Raw genomic sequence first — 18,470 nt, forward strand, 5'->3', positions numbered from 1 at the left:
CTCCCCCACCCATTCTGTGATCAGGGAGTAAAAGACAAAAGAAGAGCAGGAGAATGTGTCACATCAAGACCCAAGTCAGGCTGAATTGTTCAAGTGATGAAATCTTAGAGGCCAGGAGAGCGGGGGTGAGATTTCTCCAAAGCCTCCTGTATAATCTCTTATTTCTCATCTTTTCTCAGCCTGTTTGACATGGGAGGTGAATATTACTGTTTCGCATCTGATATCACCTGCACCTTCCCTGCTAATGGGAAATTCACCCCTGACCAGAAGGCCATCTATGAAGCTGTACTGAGATCCTCCCGGGCCGTCATGAATGCCATGAAACCAGGTAAAGGAGAAGCTTGAGGGGGATAGGAAACATGCCAGGCTCTTTCTGAGAGGCTAAGGGTGGGGTGAGGGAAGGCAGGGAGAACCTGACCCTGTAGCCCATATCACTGCTTTGCCGCCTCACTTCCTAAAGGATCTGCTGCCCCGGGGAAAATAAGGGACAACTTATGGGGAATATGATGACTGTCTTCAGGGATTGAGAGGCCTATCATGGAAGGGGGATTAGACAGGACTTGCTTGACCACAGAGAGCAAAACCTAGGAGCCAGAGTTTGCAAAGGGGTAGATTTCTGTTTGACATGAAGAAAAATATTTTGACAATTACAGTTGTCTCAAAGTGGAAGGGATTTAATGGGCTCTTTATCACTGAGATCTTCAAGCTGAAGCTGGATAACCACTGGTTGGAGATGGAATAGAAGAGAGGCCAAAGGCAGGTACAGATTGGACAGGTGCCTTTTGGGGAAACACAGAGGGGCTCACAGTCAGGAGGAAATTGTCTCTGGACTTGCCTTGAGCTTTTAGCTCATAGTTCTTATGTCTGTAGTGGAGCTTACGGATTTTTCCCTCTCCTACATTTGTCCAGAAGGAAAGGCTTTTTGCACACATTTGTGTGTTGAGGGGGCAGCATGGGGTAGAGAGTGGAAGGAGTAGATATGGAGCCTTGGTTTCTCCGGCAAGTGCCAGAAACAGTGAAACAAGTACTAACTTAAGCTACGGGCCTTTGATTCCTTGTTGGCAACTGGTGAAAAGAGGTGGTTACTGGTCTTCCTAGAGCCACAGTCAGCATTCCAATGAGAAACATGGCAGGAGGAGTCTTTCTTTCCTTTGGAACAAGGATTGCTCAGAGCTGACTAAAGCCTTCTTTAGGTGCATGGCACAAGGCTTGGGGAGAATGTGCTGTGAGACACTTAGCTGTTTGACCTCTGCCAGACAGTTACGCATCATTTCTGGACATAGAGGGCCAAGGTTAGTGGCATCGGTGCTGCTTGGAACTACACCCCAGGCCCTCCTGATAGTCTGTGTGCCAAACTTGGGAAAGCCTGTCATTGCCCACCTACCCCATCTGTCTGTTCGCTTACATCTTCTGTCTGAGTCCCATAGGCTTCTCCAATGTGGGGGCAGCAATCAAGCAATTCGGTAAGCACTTATTAAGCATCTGCTGTGTGCCAGCCACCGTGTTGGGCTCTAGGGATACAAGTACAAAGAATCAACCAATCCCTACTTGTAAAGAGTTTCCATTCTAAGTGGGAAGGGGGAGCAGACAAGTGCATACATAATTATATACCATATAAATAGTAAATGGAAAAAACACAAATATGTGCCAGGTAATTAAATTTAAGGTACTTTAGGAGTGGGGCATTAAGAAGTACGGGGAACTGGGGGAGGGATCAGGAAAGTCTTCACACAGAAAATTGTGCTCCAGCTATAGTTTAAAGGAAGAGGGACTCTAAGATTGGAGATAAAGAGAGAATGCATTCCAGGAATGGGGTAGCCAGAGCCAGAACAGAGAAATCAGAGGTAGAGTGAGGAGCAGAGAGAAGGCCAATTTGACTAAATCCCAAAGTATAGAAGAGGGAGAAATATTCTTTGAGACCTGAACGGTAGGTTGGGACCAAGTTGTGTAGGACTTTAAATGCTGAGTAGAGTCCATACTTTATCCTAGAAGCAATAGGAAGCCACTGGATTTGGTTGTGTAGGGGAGTGACATCATCAGTTCTGAACGTTTAAGGAATATCATGTTAGCATCAGTGTGGAGGGTGGCCTGGAGTGGATTGAGATGAGAAGAAGGGCAAGACAAGTCAGGAAGTTGTGACCATCATCTGGGCTAGGCAACAGGTGACAAGGGGTTCAACCAGGGAGGCATATATATAAAGAGAAGGGATCAGAAATGAACGATGTTGTTCCCCAAAGTTCTGTCGTAAGCCTTCCTCTCTCTCTTCTTCCTCTACATCCTGTTTCTTGATAACCTCATCAGCTCCCATGCATTTACTCTATGTAAATGAATCCCAGATCTAGCCCTAGTCTCTCTCATTGGTTTGTTACCTAGTGGACATTCCAAACCAGATATCCCAGAGATATCTCAGACTTGACATGTCCAAAAAGGAAATCTTTCCCTCAAACCCTTCCCTCTTCCAAACTTCCCAATTTCTGTCAAAGCTACCTCTGAATGGCAAAAGGCTGAAGGAGAGGATTTCCAGTCTTTTAGGTCACACTTTCTCACCCCACGTATCCAATCATTTGCCAAATCTTGCCTAATTACTCCTACCTTCTACCTACCTTGCTATTTCTACGATATGGATAATGAGCCAGCAAACAAAAATGAGGAGTAATCAGAGAAGAAGAAAACCAGGAGAGAGTAGTATCCCAGAAACTTAGAGAGGAGGGTCACCAAGAGGAAAGGGTTGTCAAGAGGGCCAAATAAAGCAGATAGATCAGAAAACATGAGGACTGAATAAAGATAATCAGGCTGCATAGTTAAGAGATCACTGCTAACTTCAGACAGAGCAGTTTCAGTTGAGGGACAAGATTGGAAGCCAGATTATAAAGGGTTGAGGAGTAAATGAGAGGAGAGAAAGTAGAAGCAGCAAATATGGAAGATGTTTTCAAGAAGTTTAACTGAGAAGGAAGGTGAGATCTAGAATGATGGTCTGAGGAAATGGCAGGGTCTACTGAATGTTTTTTTAAAGAGGGGAGAGACTTGGGTTGGTTTGTTCATTCTTCGTTCTTGAAAAAGACCAATGACATCATAAGGGTGATATTGTGACTTGCACGTGAATTAGATTCGAGTGAGGTAGAGCTGCCCAGAGTCATCAGCCTCACCCTCCCCAGTGTCATAGACAGGCAGTAAAGAAGAAACTAACAGAGGAGTCAAATGTTCCACAATGGGGGGACAATGATCGATGCTGAAATCTGCTAGAGAAGACTGGAAGGGATGAGGTCAAGGGCACATGTAGAACAGTTGGCTTTGGTAAGGGAAAAAGTCATTGTCAGAAACTGGGAGAAAGGAAGAGAGTGGAACATATAAGTCACGGGATTGTGAGATGAAAAGAATGGAAGAAGGGAGGTGTCAAGTGGCCTCAATTTTCTCAGGCATCCGAAATCAAAGATCAGTGATTAGCATGAGGAAGGGAGACTCAAGATTAAGAAGAGCTAACAATGGATGAAGGGCATCCACTCCAAAGGAGATCTGGCCTAACCTCAAAAGTGACTGAGAAGCTGGCCTATACAAGTTTTGACAAGCAAAAAAGATTTCTTTCTATAGATTTAGCCTGTTAGATCAGACCAGGCCCTGGTTTCAGCAGTGGAGAAAGTTCTTGGGACCACTCAGGGGTCATGGGAAGTCTCACATCTATACCCCACACTTGGTGGTTTATATTCTGGCTCTCTGTCCAGAGAAATGATGGCTTTATTAATCACTTTTTATGTGCAATGTACTGGGCATATAAAGACAAAAAAGTATGTCTCTGAGCTCAAGAAACTTAAATTTTACTTGAAGGAAAACCAACAAGGGTGTGGTGGTTTTCCTGCTCCCACCTGTACTCCCACTTACCTGCAAGTTAAAAAAATAAATAAATTAGGCTATCGTTTTCGAGTCCAGAGTAAAATTGTCACCATCTGGAATAGCCTCTCTGCTATTAAGCTGAAAGTTATATAAGAATGCATTGTCTGAAAGTAGCAGAGATGGAAAAGAAAATCAGAAACAGATTTAATACTTGGGACATGGGCTTTTGTTTGTTTGTTTTCATGCAGCACCCAGAGAAGTCAGCAAGAGGAAGAACCATTTTGCCAGCCAACCTCTGTATTTTTCCCTTTGAATCCTTATTTATTTTGGGGCTACCTCTTTATAGCAGCTGTGCCCCCCACAGTCCACTTTGGAGTGGGCCTTCTTAAGATTTTCACCTGTCTTATGACTCAACTTAGAAAGGAGGCAAACTGAGCTGAGCTAGCACACCTCTGTCCAGGAATTAAGTCATTATAAGGCCTCATTGTAAAGCACTTTACAGTATTCAGAATGCTCCTGTAGCTATTCCATCCTTTGGCAGCCCTGAGACGTAGATGGGAAAGGGACTTTAAGCCCCATTTCATAGATAAGAAGACTGAGCCCACAGAAGTTAGCTGAAATACCTAGTCTCACATCTCATGACAAAACCAAGAGTAGCAGCCAGACCTCTCCCCACTCTGGCTCTCACCACAGTTCTCTTTCCACTGTACCACATCTCTCACTACCAGGTGGGAATCAGGCAAAGAGACAGGAATAGCCAGAGAAGTAACAAGGAAGGGTGCCTGGTATCCTCTGTTTTTTGCGGCTGAGCTGGATGACACTTGGCCCCAATGAGTCACCATCAGTTTGGCCGTTGGGAATATACCCACATCTGGGCTGGCTGGCATCTTCTGCAGTGAGGCTTTACTGCATCTCCATCCATCCCTGTCCCAATGCCAGTGCCTCTCAGCCTGACCTCTGGCCCACAGGATTCCCATTGAGGCTCTACAGCCAAGCTGGGCCAGGACATGGCACTAAAAGAATGTTGGCCAGCCCTGGAGACAGGGAGGATCACTAAAGCCCCATGAGATTTGTTTTATAGGAGGCAGACAGCAGGCCAGAAATCCCAGTGTTCTGAGCCTTGTCCAAACATGTTTGTGCTGAAATGCCCCTTTTCTTGCCCACCTTTGGGGACAGCTTGGCATTTCTTTTTTCCAAATTAGGAGTGAAGAAATGTATTGACTTTAATCCCTGTTATCTCAATGAAAAGACAGTGGATGGGTTGGGTGGCGGGTGCTGCTGGTGAGGGCCAGAGTCAGATTCTGTGGACAACCAGCCAAGATAGTCACAGATGTCATCCAACAGGTGTCCTGGAGATCCTTTCTCCTGCCCCTCTGCCCTGAAAACCTGCATGAAGCCAGGCATAGACCCAGTTATCTGTCTGTCCATATGCCAATCCCAGCTTTTTAAAAAGTCTCTCAAGAAGCAAGACCCAAAAGGGCCGAGAATTCAGAGATTCTGGACCTAAGAGCCCCCATCACATAGGAGTACTATAGAAATCCTAGAATTAGATGTGGTAAAGACCAGATAGAACCTGGCCCTTTCTCAACTATAGTGCATGGAGGGAGTTCATCTCCTTCTTCGCCCCACTTCCAATCCCATTGAAGGCCCTAGAATTTAACCCATTCCAGAAGGAATAGCGCTGGGATCCAATCCCTTTCTCTAGCTCCTTTCAGCATGTTTAATATGCCTAATGTACATTTACATTTCTCTAAATAATTAATGGCATTCTCCAGTGTGGGAAACCATATAGGCAAATAACAAAACAGTGGACTCATCATTATCTCTCCCCACCAAACCTCCCTCTTCCCAACTTCTTCTTCACTCTCAAGTGTCCCACAGTCCCCCCACCCCCATTCAACCAGGCCCCCGATCCAGGTGTCGTCCTTAACTCTTCACTCTCACCCCTCCTATTTCTGTTGCCAGTTCTACCTTTGAAACCTATCGTATACATGCCCCTTTCTCTCCTCTCATACTACAACCACCCTGTTGCAGACACTCATTACCTCATTACTGGACTTTTACAATAGCCTTCTGGTTGGTCCACAACTTGTTCAGCCATTCCCCAATTGATGGGCCTCTCTCAGTTTCCAATGCTTTGCCATTACAAAAAGAGCTGCTATAAATATGCTTGTATATATGAGTTCTTTCCTTCTTTCTTTGATCTTTTAGGGATAGTGACCTAGTAGTAGTATCACTGGTCAAGGGATATGTACAGTTTAATAGCTTTTGGGACACTGTTCCAAATCGCTTTACAGAATATTAGTTCACAGCTCTACCAACAATGACTTAGTGCACCTGTTTTCCTATAACCCCTCCAGCATTTGTGGTTTTCCATTTTTGTCATTTTCATCAATCCAATGGGTATGAATGTGGTATCTCAGAGTTGTTTCAATTTATATTTCTCTAATTATTAGTGATTGTGGAGCATTTTTTTAATATGGCTGTTGATAGCTTAGATTTCTTCCTCTGAAAACTGCTTATTCATATCCTTTGACCATTTATCAATTAGGGAATGGCTCTTTTTCTTGTAAATTTGATTCAGTTCCCTCTTTGTCTTAGAGATGAGACCTATATCTTACTGCAAAGATTTTTTTTTCTCAGTTTCTGGCTTCTAATTTTAGCTGTACTGGGGTTTTTTGTGCAAATACTTTTTATTTTTACAAATTTATTTATTTTTAGTTTTCAACATTCACTTCCATAAGTTTTAAATTTTCTCTGTCCCCCCTCCCCAAGACAGTGTGCAATCCAACATAGGTTCTATATATACATTCTTATCAAACATATTTTCACATTAGTCATGTTGTATAGAAGAATTAGAATGAATGGGAAGGAACCATAAGAAAGAAAAAACAAAGCAAAGAGAGCAAATAGTATGCTTTGATCTGCATTCAGACTCCATAGTTCTTTCTCTGGATGTGGATGGCATTTTCCATCATGAGTCTTTTGGAGTTATTTTAGGTCCTTGCATGGCTGAGAAGAGCCAAGTCTATCAAAGTCAGTCATCACATAATGTGGCTGTTACTGTGTACAGTGTCCTCCTGGTTCTGCTCATTTCACTCAGCATCAGTTCATATAAGTCTTTCCAGGTTTTTCTGAAGTCTGCCTGCTCATCATTTCTTATAACACAATAGTATCCCATTACATTCATATACCACAACTTGTTCAGCCATTCCCCAGTTGATGGGCATTCCCTCAATTTCTAGTTCTTGGCTAGTGCAAATACTTTTTGACTTTATGTAATCAAAATTATCCATTTTACCCCCAATGAGTCTCTTATCTTATCTGTAGTTTGGTTATGAATTCTTGTCCTATCAATAGATCTCAGAGATAATTTCTCCTGTGCTTTACTAATTTGCTTATGATGTCACCCTTCATGTCTAAATCACGTACCCATTTTGAGTTTATCATGGTATATGATGGGAGTTGTTAGCCTATACTTAGTTTCTACCAGACTACTTTCCAGTTTTCACTACAGTTTTTGTTGAATAGGAAGTTCTTGCCCCAGTAGCTGGGATACTTGGGTTTGTCAAACACTAGGTTACTATGTTCATTTCCTTCTATATAATGTATACCTGATCTGCTCTTTTGGTAAATCTCTCTATTTATTACCCAGTACCAAATTATTTGATGATTACAACTTTTGTAATATAGTTTGAGATCTGGTGCTGCTAGGCCCTTTTCCTTCCCATTTCTTTTTCATTGATTACCTTGATATTTTTGACCTTTTGATCCCCTAGATGAATTTAATTATTTTTCTCTAGCTCTATAAAGTAATTCTTTAGTTGTTTGATGGGTATGAAACTGAATAAGTAAGTTAATGTAGGCAGTATTGTCATTTTTATTATGTTAGCTCGTCCTACCCATGAGTAATTAATATTTCTCCAAATGTTTAGATCTGTCTTGTGTAAAGAGTGGTTAATTCCATTTGTATTGAATACTTTGTAGTCAGAGAGGACTAAAATGACATCACTATGTCAGGATCAGTGTACAGAGGGTCTGACTGTGGCTGAGCAGACCCATACAAGCTCTTATTTTATAATTCTATTCACATAGTTCCTGTGTGTGTCTTGGCAGGTAGAAAAATATGGAGTGCTTTATGAATTTGTGTGTCACCTTTGCTCAGGGTTCAAGCTAATCTCTTCTGTATTATTCCAGGTTTATCTATTGTATGTATGCTGCCAAAGGGAGCAGCAAGAGGACATTTTGGAGAAGAGAGACTGCTGGGGACATATAGATAAAGAGAGAGAGTTCCTGGTGGTCTTCTTGTTCACTTCACTATCAATTATGGTTTTATGCTAAATTAGCTTGGTCTCTTAGAGTTTATTTTCCATTTCTTCATTTTGAAGGTCTTAATTAAACTAATCCATTTGATGAGGCTAACCCCTCTCACAGCATAAGGTCACCCTGGTTCTGGGCACACTTTAGAAACTCCTTCATCTTGCGGTTGAGCAGAGGCTGAACTGCTGTTTACACCCTGGCTGGTCCCCAAGTTTTGTTTTTGCTGTGTTTTAGGTACTAGGGGGATGTCTTCTCCTGATATGCTGTAGGCTTTGGGCAAGTTCAGTCATCTCCTTCTGGCTTAGCCTGCCCGTCTATGTACGTCAGATATTGTGAAGCAAAAGCCCATGACATGGGGCCTGCTTTGGAGGATACTTGGGGAAGTGGGGTGAGGGATTGGGTGCCATCAATCACCTTTATTGCAAATGCTCTTCACAGGCTTCATTCCCCTTGCCCTTTTCTCACCTGCTGGCTGGTCTACCCAGTCCAGGGTCCCCAGATGGCATTTCTGCCTAGTTACTGCTCCTCGGAGAAGGCGTAGTTTAGTTCTTAATTCTGAATCCTCTTGGTCAGCTTGGTCCCTGTTTGAGCCACATTCTAAAACTCAGGTGGAGGGAAAAAACATTGTTGGTCAACAGAACTCTCTTCAGATGCTCTAAACAAAGCCCACTTAGCCATCTAATAGCCTCTGGTCATTTCACAGGGAAGAGTCAGCTTCTACTTCAGAAGCCAATTAACTAGTTTGTGAACTCTCAGCCCAGTATTCCTCTTCCCTGGATGGGCAACCCCTCCTCACCACCTCAGAGCAGCAGGACATTGAAGAAGAGCTGAAACCCAAATTCACTCATTTCATTCCTCTTGAATAATTCTGATGAGAAGTTAGTTAGGAGAAAGTTAGTGCTGTTACCTCTTCTAGGTTTCATGGATTATCTGTGGATTTCGGTTGGTTATCTAGGTCCACAGTGAATGCAGAGCTGGCTGTACCAGTAATCCAGAAGAGTGGTCAAGATGTGTCCTTTTCTACCTATGTGGGAAGTTGTAATGCTGACCCCCTCAAAGGAAAATCCTCAGTCTTGGTGTCATAAAGCTCTGGGTCTTTTTCCATCTTGGGCATATATAGGACAAGAAAAGGGAGAGATTTCAAGCTAACACAGTTTATAGGATAATTAAAGTATTTCACTAAGAGCCATACAAACATTGTTGTTAAGCTGATCTATCAGCCTTTCTGTAGCATGGGACTAAGAGAAGAACTCTTTTCTCATGTGGCTAATTTTTTATTGCTTAGGTTGGCCATGATCTAGTCCATTAGCAGGCAATGACTCCAGAATATTCAGAAGACCCAAAGCTACATTCTAGCAAAACATGATTTTTTTTTTTGTGCTTAATGTCTGAGCCAAGATACACACAGTTCTCCATTTTGTACATCTAGCCCCTTCTACCTTCCAAGGAAAAAATAAATTATTGAATAAATAAATAAATCATTGAAATAACACCAAATTCTCCAGGGGTGGCAAGAAAAATTGTGCTAATACACAATCCAAACTTCTGCTCCTGAAGCTTGAGAAATGAACATGGGGGAATGATGGCCTAGCAAAACTGAAAAGTTTGAGACACTGACCACAGATGGTCCTGCTTGGCTAAGGGTACATTCCTCACTGTTGTGTAAGAGGCAGAGCTGGAATAGCCGGGCACTGAGAATAAGGAGTGACAGAAGATGTCAGTCTTCCTGAGGGTTGGGGAATTAATGAACTGAGGCACCACTACCTCTTCCATAGTTGGTGTTGCCGTAGACTTATTAATTGTTGTGTATTTTAGCCTGGGTTTGAGGTACTTGCAGGTATCTCTTGATATCCACGAATGCCCTAAGATCCTTCAAATGCATAAATGGCTTTAAACTCACTTTCCTTAGTTACCTATCATCCTCAAGGAGCAAGCAACACCAAAGGGGTTTGTGCCTTACAAAGAGTGCCTAGATACTGTACTGAATGTACACATAGCAGGGCCTCTGGGGGTCTTGTCTGCTGAATAGGACCCCTAACCAGAGGGCTTGTCCTACACACCTTCCCCAAAATAACTTCTCCCACAAGTGTGTCAAAACTACCACCAAGGTTCCCTCCATTGTGTTAGCAGAGTCCATGGCATTATCTCCAGAAAGTCCCTGTTACTTGAACTGGAAAAGGGAGGAAAGGTAGAGGTGATCCTTTGCTTTTTTCATTATCGCATTAGCATGGATTCATTGAACACTGTTCCCTTCCACCTAAAATGCCTTCCTCTTGTTAGCAGATCCCAGACCTCCCTGCCTATCAAAACTACACCCATTCTGCAATTAATCAGTCATTCAGTAAGCATTTATTAGCATTTGTTTCATGTCAGGCATCATGCTGGGCACTAGAGATATAAAAATTAAAAACTTCTTGCCCTCAAGGAGCTTACATTCTATTGGGGAGATGAGAGAAAAAGAGAGAGAAAGGGATATATGTGTGTATGTGCGTATGTGTGTATACATATATATGTATATACAAAAATAATTTTTGGAGGAAAAGGCACTAACAGCTGGAGAATCAGGACAGCCTTCAATAATTCAATCAATAAGCAATTATTAAGTATTCACTATGAACATATGAGGAACAATCCCTGCCGTCAAGGAGCTTACGGTCCTATAGGGGAGACAACATGTACCTAAATAGGCAATATTCAAGGCATGTACAGAGTTAGCCTTAGAGGAGAGGGAAGGCACTCACAGCTCAGGGAGGCTGAAAAGGCTTCTTACAGAAGGTGGGAGTGGAGCTTAGTCTTGAAGGAAACTGAGGATTCTAAAGACGTGAAGATACAGAAGAAGATCATTCCAGCCATTGAAGCCTTGAAGATGGGAGACAGAGTGCTGCACATAGGGGAACAACAAATAGGCCAGTATGACTCATGATATAAAATGCTGTTCTCCAGATTGAGAACTGGTGGTCTCAGAGTGCAGATTGAAGCCTGGTTTTTTCCCTTTATTTTTCTTGCTTTTTGGGGAGCAGGCTAATGCAGAAATATGTTTTGCGTGACTATATGTATATGTTGGGTATCATATTTCTCACCTTCTCAGTGGGCAGAGTGAGGGTGGAGTAAGGGACAGAATGTGGAACTAAAAATAAAATTTGAATTAAAGGGAAAAAAAGGCAAAGAGGCCAGTATAAATAAACTGTAGCATATGTGAAAGAGAGTGGTGGATAAGAAAGCAGGAAAGGTAGGAAGAGGCCAGGTTATGAAGAGCTTTAAGTGCCAAATGGAGGCATATTGCTTGATCATAGAGATAATAGGGAGCCACTGGAGTTTATTGAGTGAGGAACAAGGAAGATGACATAATCAGATGTGTGAATTAAGAAAATATCTTTGATACCTGCATAAAGGATGGATGAGAGTAGAGACAGATTTGAGGTGGAGAGGCCAGTGGTCTAGAAAAAAGGGATTGAATTCTTGAATTAGAGTGGTATCTGGGTAAGTAGTGTGATGATTAAAAGGTTTGAAAGATTGAGTTTCTGGGTAATTTAATCATTTTATTAATAAGACCAGCAGGTAATTAATAAAAGGATGGTCATTTGGCCATTTCTGTTAGACCAACGACCCCTAATGGCAGTGGGGTCACAGTTAGTAATGCCCTTTAAAGAGCAGATGTTCCTAAGGGGTGGCAATCAACTCAGATTGGTTAACACAGTGGGACATATGAGCATTAAAATGAAAATTTTGGGGTATGTGACTTAGGTCACTCAAATCTTGGTCAAAGAGACATCAATTTCCATATCGCCTGTCTTGGTTACAGGGAGAATTAAGCTTTCCCCAGACCTGTCTGAGCAAACATAATGAATACACTCATTAGCCCAAACTTAGAATTTCTTTTACCGTCTGATTAGATCTTGGCCTGGGTAAATCTCTAAGACAGATTAAGAGAGATTTACCACACTGGCTGATTTCTGGATGAGGAAGTAGAAAAGGGGAAAAACTTTGGTCCTGATTCAATAACTAGTTATTAAATACAAGAGAAATAACTTCTCAGTTAGAAAGAAGAGGATGAGTGGCAGTAACATGGTGGAGATACAAACAGAAGGGTTGGGCAACTGCATGGATATGTGGGGTAAGGGACCGTGAAGAGCAAAGAATAATACTGCAGTTGTGACCCTCAGTGATAAGAAAAAAGATGGTGCTTGTGACAGAAATAACAGAGTTCAGAAAAGGGGTGGGTCCATTTGGAGAGAAAGATAACGGATTCCATTTTAGACATTTAAGTTTGGGGTGTTTGTGGGCTATCCAATTGAAATGTCCAAAAGGCAGTTATATGAGACAGGAGCTCAGAAGAGAAACTAGGGCTGGATATATAGATTTGGGAATCAGCTGATGAAGTCACTGAGAGTAAAAAAAGAAGGCCGAGGACAGAGCCTTGGGAGACACCCACAATTAGAGAACATGATATGGATGATGATCAAACAAAGGAGCCTGAGAAAAGAACTTCAAGGCCCAAGTCAAATATCATTTCATCTGTTAGTCAGTCAATAAATGTTTATTAAGTACCTACTGTGTGCCAGACACTGTACTAAGGGCTGGAGCTACAAAAAGAGGAAAAAGGAGCTCACAATCTTATTCTCTTCCCTAGCACCTCATTGGTGCTTAGTAATGGTACGTATTGTATCATACTGTCTGTTAGTCCCTTTTCAGAGAAAGAGACTGATTGAGAAATAGGAAGGGAAGTAATAGGTCAGACCTGTGATTTTATCAATGTGGAGAAAGGATTGAAGAGAGGAGACACTGAAGGCAGAGAGACTAGCAGAAGCTGTTATAATGAGTGGAGCCATTGGTCAGTGAATGAAGCAGTGGTCTGAGGAGGAAAAGGGAAATGTGGTGGAGGACTCAGTAGGACTCAGCAGTTAATTGGAGATGGGAACTCAGGGCTGGGGAAGAGTCAGGGATGCCACTGAAATTATAAACTAGCTTGATTGGAAGGATTGTGCTACCCTTGTACTACAGACAGCCTGATCCTAAGGGGTTGAGAAATAGAACTGGTAAGTTTTAGTGGAGGGAAGGATGATAGTGTCCAACTGGGGTCAGCATGACGGGTCACAAGGTCCTAGTGCAAGACAGCAGTAAAGGGAATGGAAGTCACCGAAGACAGCATGTTTTTCCTAAGGGCTCACTCTGTCCAGAGGTTTTTTGTTGTTTTTTTTTTTAATTTATTATTATGGATGGTATTTACATATTTACATTTTTACAATTCTTTTCCCACCACCAAACCAACCACAGAATGTCCACAAGAGCTGAATTCATCATGTATCAGTTTCACTCAAACACCACAAACTCATAGTCACATTCTTTCCCTCCCTGAAGTGCCCGCCTCCTCTTTTGCATGGTCTGCTTCCCCTTGCTGGCCATGTTGCCTCCACCCTCTTTGCACGTTTACCTGCCCAGTGGTGCTACCACCTGCAGGCTCTGTGTTTTCTCAAACTGATGATTGTTTTCTTTCTTGGCTTCTAATAAGGCCATAACTTGCCCATTCATTCTTTCCCATTGTCTTCCACAAATTATACCTACAGTCTTCTTCGTGGGGTGTTGGAGACCATGCTGTGCTGCTGCTGTCTCTCCTCTTCCCACATCTTCCCTTGGCTAGAAGCTATCTCTTCCACCATCACAATTTTAGGGTACCTTTCACCAGCCACAGGTTTATATGTGTGTATATGTATGTAGGCATATATATACATATATTTTATAAGAGCATATATGTGTATGTACACATATATCTTTTTTTAAAAATCTTTTTTTTTCTTTTTTTTTGGAGGGGGGAAGGCAGGGCAATTGGGGTCAAGTGACTTGCCCAAGGTCACACAACTAGTGAATGTGTCAAGTGTCCGAGGCCGGATTTGAACTCAGGTCCTCCTGACTTCAGGGTCAGCGCTCTACTCACTGTGCCACCTAGCTGACCCCCACATATATCTTTTTATGTGTTTGTATATACGTGCATATATATACATACACAGATATACATACGTATACATATACATGTGCTCTTCTGTTACCTACAGCTTCTGAAAGATATTATCCACCTATTCTTATTATGGTCACAAACCTACTTGGATTCTGTCTCCATCATTATCTCCAGCATCCCTGAGAGCTGACTTTTAGGATCTCTGGCTTTAGAAGATTAAGAAAAGCTGAGGTCAAAAAATAGGTGCCCATTTCCTGTTCATTTGTGGTTTGTCGCAAATGGCCCTTGGAAAGTACATTTTATTTGAGTATTTAATCAATCCTGTCATAGTCACACACAGAGCCTTGACCCTGTACCCAAGCTGCCCTCCTGACTCCAGCTTCACACTGCAGCACTGACTGCACCAGCCATCTCACAAACAAAGGGTCCTAGGTAAGAGTGTGGCTAGATCAGTGTAACCAGTAACATTGCTGGAGACAACCCAGGCTTCCAAGGCAATTAGAATGTCAGGTGTGGAGAAGTTGGCCTTGAAGTCTGGCCAGCATTAGCCTTTGATAATGGAGACAGGTGAGTAGATAGACCAGCCCTGCTGATTCATCAATATGATGTGGGCAGTATTTGTAACTGGGTATAAAATTTGGGACTAAAGATCTATTTCCCTAGTCTTTATTTGTCTCAATTGCAAGTGTTCATTGCAGAGAGCCTGGAGGCCCTGCCCAAGATTCTACCCTATTCCTTGCCCCTAAGGTCACTGTTTAGTGACAGTCATTTTTGAAAATTGGGTAAGGGAACTAGCTGATGTTTGAGAATCTTGTTCAGTTTGATCGTGGAATTTAAAGCACACACGTTTTTAATACATGTGGGTTTGTATTTTTAAAGTCATAGCTGTCTGATTCCTTGAGATGCCATGACCTATCTGGAACTAGTTACAGTAGCAGCAAATGGGTGTAATTTTGTTCCTTTCTTCTAAGCTGAAAAGTCACATCCTCAAAATGTCAAACCATGTGTTGGGGGATGAGCTCAGTGGCTTTCTGGGTGGGGTCTGTCTTTTGCCACAACACAGTGCTAAGGAACAGGATATATAGGCTTGAGCATCACTACCATTTTCTAACCCCTTTGTCCTCAGGGGCTGGACCTGAGCCCTAGGGAAGGGGGTAGGAAGGTGTCTTTTCCTCTGACTCATAAATATCTCATCCTGGTCCTGTCGGGCACTGAGGTTCCCAAAGCACTTAGAACTCATAGGGGCTAACTCCAGCTTTGGCCGCATCTTTCTCATGTTTGCAGTCCATCTACTGCTCTCTGCCTGCCAGCTGGTTTCCTGTCCTTCTCCCCTTCCCATCTTCAAGCTTTAGTCAGTGAGTGCTTTAGAATCCCTCCTGTGAAAATCCCCTGCAACCCTCCCAATAAGTAGGACAGGACAACAATTTCAATAGCTTGTCAGACTTCTCACCCCACTCCTCCTGTGGTGTTTGGGGGATCCACACATACACACCATCCCTCTTCCCGAAAAGCCTCTTGTTCTGAGCTCAGATGAAATGACCTCTTTGTCTTGAAAAGGGTTCCTCAGGAACAGCCACATTAGGTCAGACTGGCAACCATTCAGCAGCCCCCCTTTCTGCCTCTTTGTCTCCCTTCCTCTGTCTCCCTCTCTCCCTCCCATGGTTCAACAATTTAACAAGCTCTCTCCAATCCCACTGAAACTGTGGTTGCTGTCAGGCTTGAACGGGCCAGCCGGGAATGGTGTTTGATTGATGCTGATGTTTGTTTCCATAAAGTCTCAGAAACAGGAAGCCATTCCAGATAGGCCCCAGAGTTGCTGTGAGGGATTGGTTTCTACCAACCCAGCCTGTGTGGGTTGTGTAAAGGGGCCTTGGAGAGGAGCAGGCAGGCCAGGACAACAAAAACATATCCATTGTCTTTACTTCCCTAGCTAGAGACCGAAAAGCTTTGCCCCCGCTTTCGTTGTTCTAACAAAGCTAGGCTTGGCAAGAGTTACCGAGCTAGGGTCTGTCTGAACTGTTGATGCTGAGCAGTCAGGCTTTGACAGAAGGTGTGGGAGGAGAAACTTCTTGAAGTGAGGTCACCTTCTCCATCCCTCTGCTCCAGGCCTGGCAAGCTTACCCCCTAACACTTCTCCACATAGATGAGGATCTGACATGTGAGATATTAGCCTTTGTTGAAATCCACCTCTTCCAGCACTCAGGTTCACTGTAGACTTATTATCGTGTCTAGCCCAGTACTCCTAGCAATTCTGGGTTGGACTGATGGCAGAGTTTTGTCCATTGAAAGGAATTGGGAGAAAGCCCTTGTTCTTTGTCAAGTAAACATTATGAAACAATGCCCAGATCGGCATCTCTGGCTGCCATTCTTGGCAAGATAAGTACATTGAAAAGTGCTCTGTGGGCCCCCTTTTTCATACCTCTCCCCACTCCCCACCCTCTACCCACCACCCCAGGCTTCATTCTTCCTGGGAAGTTCATGGATGATGATTCAGTAGTGATTCGGATCTCACAGGGCTCAAGGAGTGTTCTGTTGTAAATTTATACGAGGAGAGAAAACCAGTGACATTTCCCTGTGTTCTAAATTGAGTACATTTGGGGAAATGGGGATAAACGTATGAGACCTTCTTTATGTCTGCAGCGGTCTCTGAAAATCCAATGCATTCTTCATTGTCACCTCCATGAAAGAAGGGCTGTGTTTTCATGATCGTGTCATCAGGACACATGCCCTTTTCCATAATGTCAGACATCTAGACCCTGCTGAAAATTCTGTAGATCTGAAGATCTGAACCTTGTTTTTGTCATGGACCCCATTGGCCTATGGACTCCTCAGAATAGTATTTTTAAATGCATGACTGTAGGATTACAAAGGAAGCTTGTATTAGAAAGGAAAATTATATGTAATGATATTGAAATCACTGTAAAGCTTTCATTTCGGTTTATGAACCCCAGGTTTAGAGGCCCTGATACGGGTATTGTTCTTTTTAAAGGATGGCTCTAGTGGGACTTGGGGGTAGGGGGTATGTGATACATGCATTGGGGGATGTAGGTGATGTCAAAACTTAAGATACCAATAAAATTTTATTAACAAAAAATAAGAAGCTATAGAGAGCCTTTCCCTGGCATCTTAGGAGTTGGCAGGAACCAGATACCTACTGTTTCCCTCTAGTGGGGAGAATACTCTGGGCTGTATCTGTGAAGATTCCATGAAGAATTGTGTAATGATCCATACCTTAAGGAACTGAAGTTTACAGACAAGAAAAGTGGGGAGCAAAGAGAAGCAACAGAAACAGAAAGCCAGATCCATACAGGCAGAAAATTCACATGTAGAACCCAAAGGTAGCTTCTTTGGTTCTTTGTTATCTATTGACAATACAAGTCCATTAGCAAAAAAGAAGAAAGAAAGGAAGGAAGGGAAGGAAAGAAAGGAAAGAAAAGAAAAAGGAAAAAGATGAGGTTTTGGAGCCTTGGGAATTGAAGAGGAAACTGTGTATATTGGGGGATGGTGGTGTGTGAAATTGCAAAACACTAGGAGAGATATAAAAAGGTATCAGTATAGATGCCAATAATCACAATAGCTCAGGTTTAGATGGTTCACTTTCATTACAGCAACCGTGCGAGGTAAACAGTACAACACTTACCAAGCCCATTTTACAGATAAAGAAACTGAGATTCAGGTTCATTGGCTTTTCTCAGTGTCACACAGCTAACAAGGTACAAATTTGAAGTCTAAAGTAAATTAGGATGACATAATTATATTTGGTAATGCTTATTGTTGCTGAAAAGTTCATATATAGATGCTATTCCTGATCTAGTTGCAAGCTGGCTTAGCAGGATGCAGTTCATAAAAGTGGTCACTCGCTGCCCAAGGCTACATCTACCCCAGAGTTTATGCCAACATAAGAGATGGATAGTCCGCTCTGTCTTTGCCCATGAGTATTAGAATTGGTCCCTAGGATGGGGGATGTGAGGGCAGAGTTGATGTATTCTGATTCCTAAGCTTGCTCAGGCTACCTGGATACCTTCAGTCAGCCTGTGTCTCAAGAAGCAAAAGAAAAGTCTACGGCGGCCCTGGCAGATTGGAGCCTTGCGAGATATTCAAGACTCTCAAGTTTTGCCACCTCGTCTCCACAGGCCAGGCAGCATAACTTGGCAGCTGAGGCTTTGTTAGGAGACCAGGACCTTTCACCCTCAGCACCAGGCACTGCAGCTTAAGTATAACCTTAACACATTCAGAGAGAAATTAGCACAACGTTGCCACAGTTTGTTGTTTGCTGTGTGTTTGTGTTGTAATCGCCATCCGGGCCAGACAAAGGGGCCAAGTTCTTTGTGGTTTAATCACTGTCACAATTATAACCACACACATGCAA

The 18,470-nt window shown here is 42.8% G+C and overlaps 1 protein-coding gene and 1 pseudogene across 1 annotated transcript in view; one reads left to right on the forward strand and one right to left on the reverse strand.

The window, feature by feature from the left end:
- PEPD (peptidase D) overlaps positions 1-18,470 on the forward strand; it is a 251,321-nt gene that overhangs the window by 213,794 nt on the left and 19,057 nt on the right. The window contains exon 12 of the mRNA XM_036749271.1: positions 180-328. Coding sequence (XP_036605166.1) covers positions 180-328 — 149 coding nt within the window. The remainder of the gene's footprint in view (positions 1-179; positions 329-18,470) is intronic.
- Positions 7,949-8,046, reverse strand: LOC118845149 (annotated as a pseudogene).

Source organism: Trichosurus vulpecula, chromosome 3, assembly GCF_011100635.1.
Source record: "Trichosurus vulpecula isolate mTriVul1 chromosome 3, mTriVul1.pri, whole genome shotgun sequence".
Taxonomy (NCBI): domain Eukaryota; kingdom Metazoa; phylum Chordata; class Mammalia; order Diprotodontia; family Phalangeridae; genus Trichosurus; species Trichosurus vulpecula.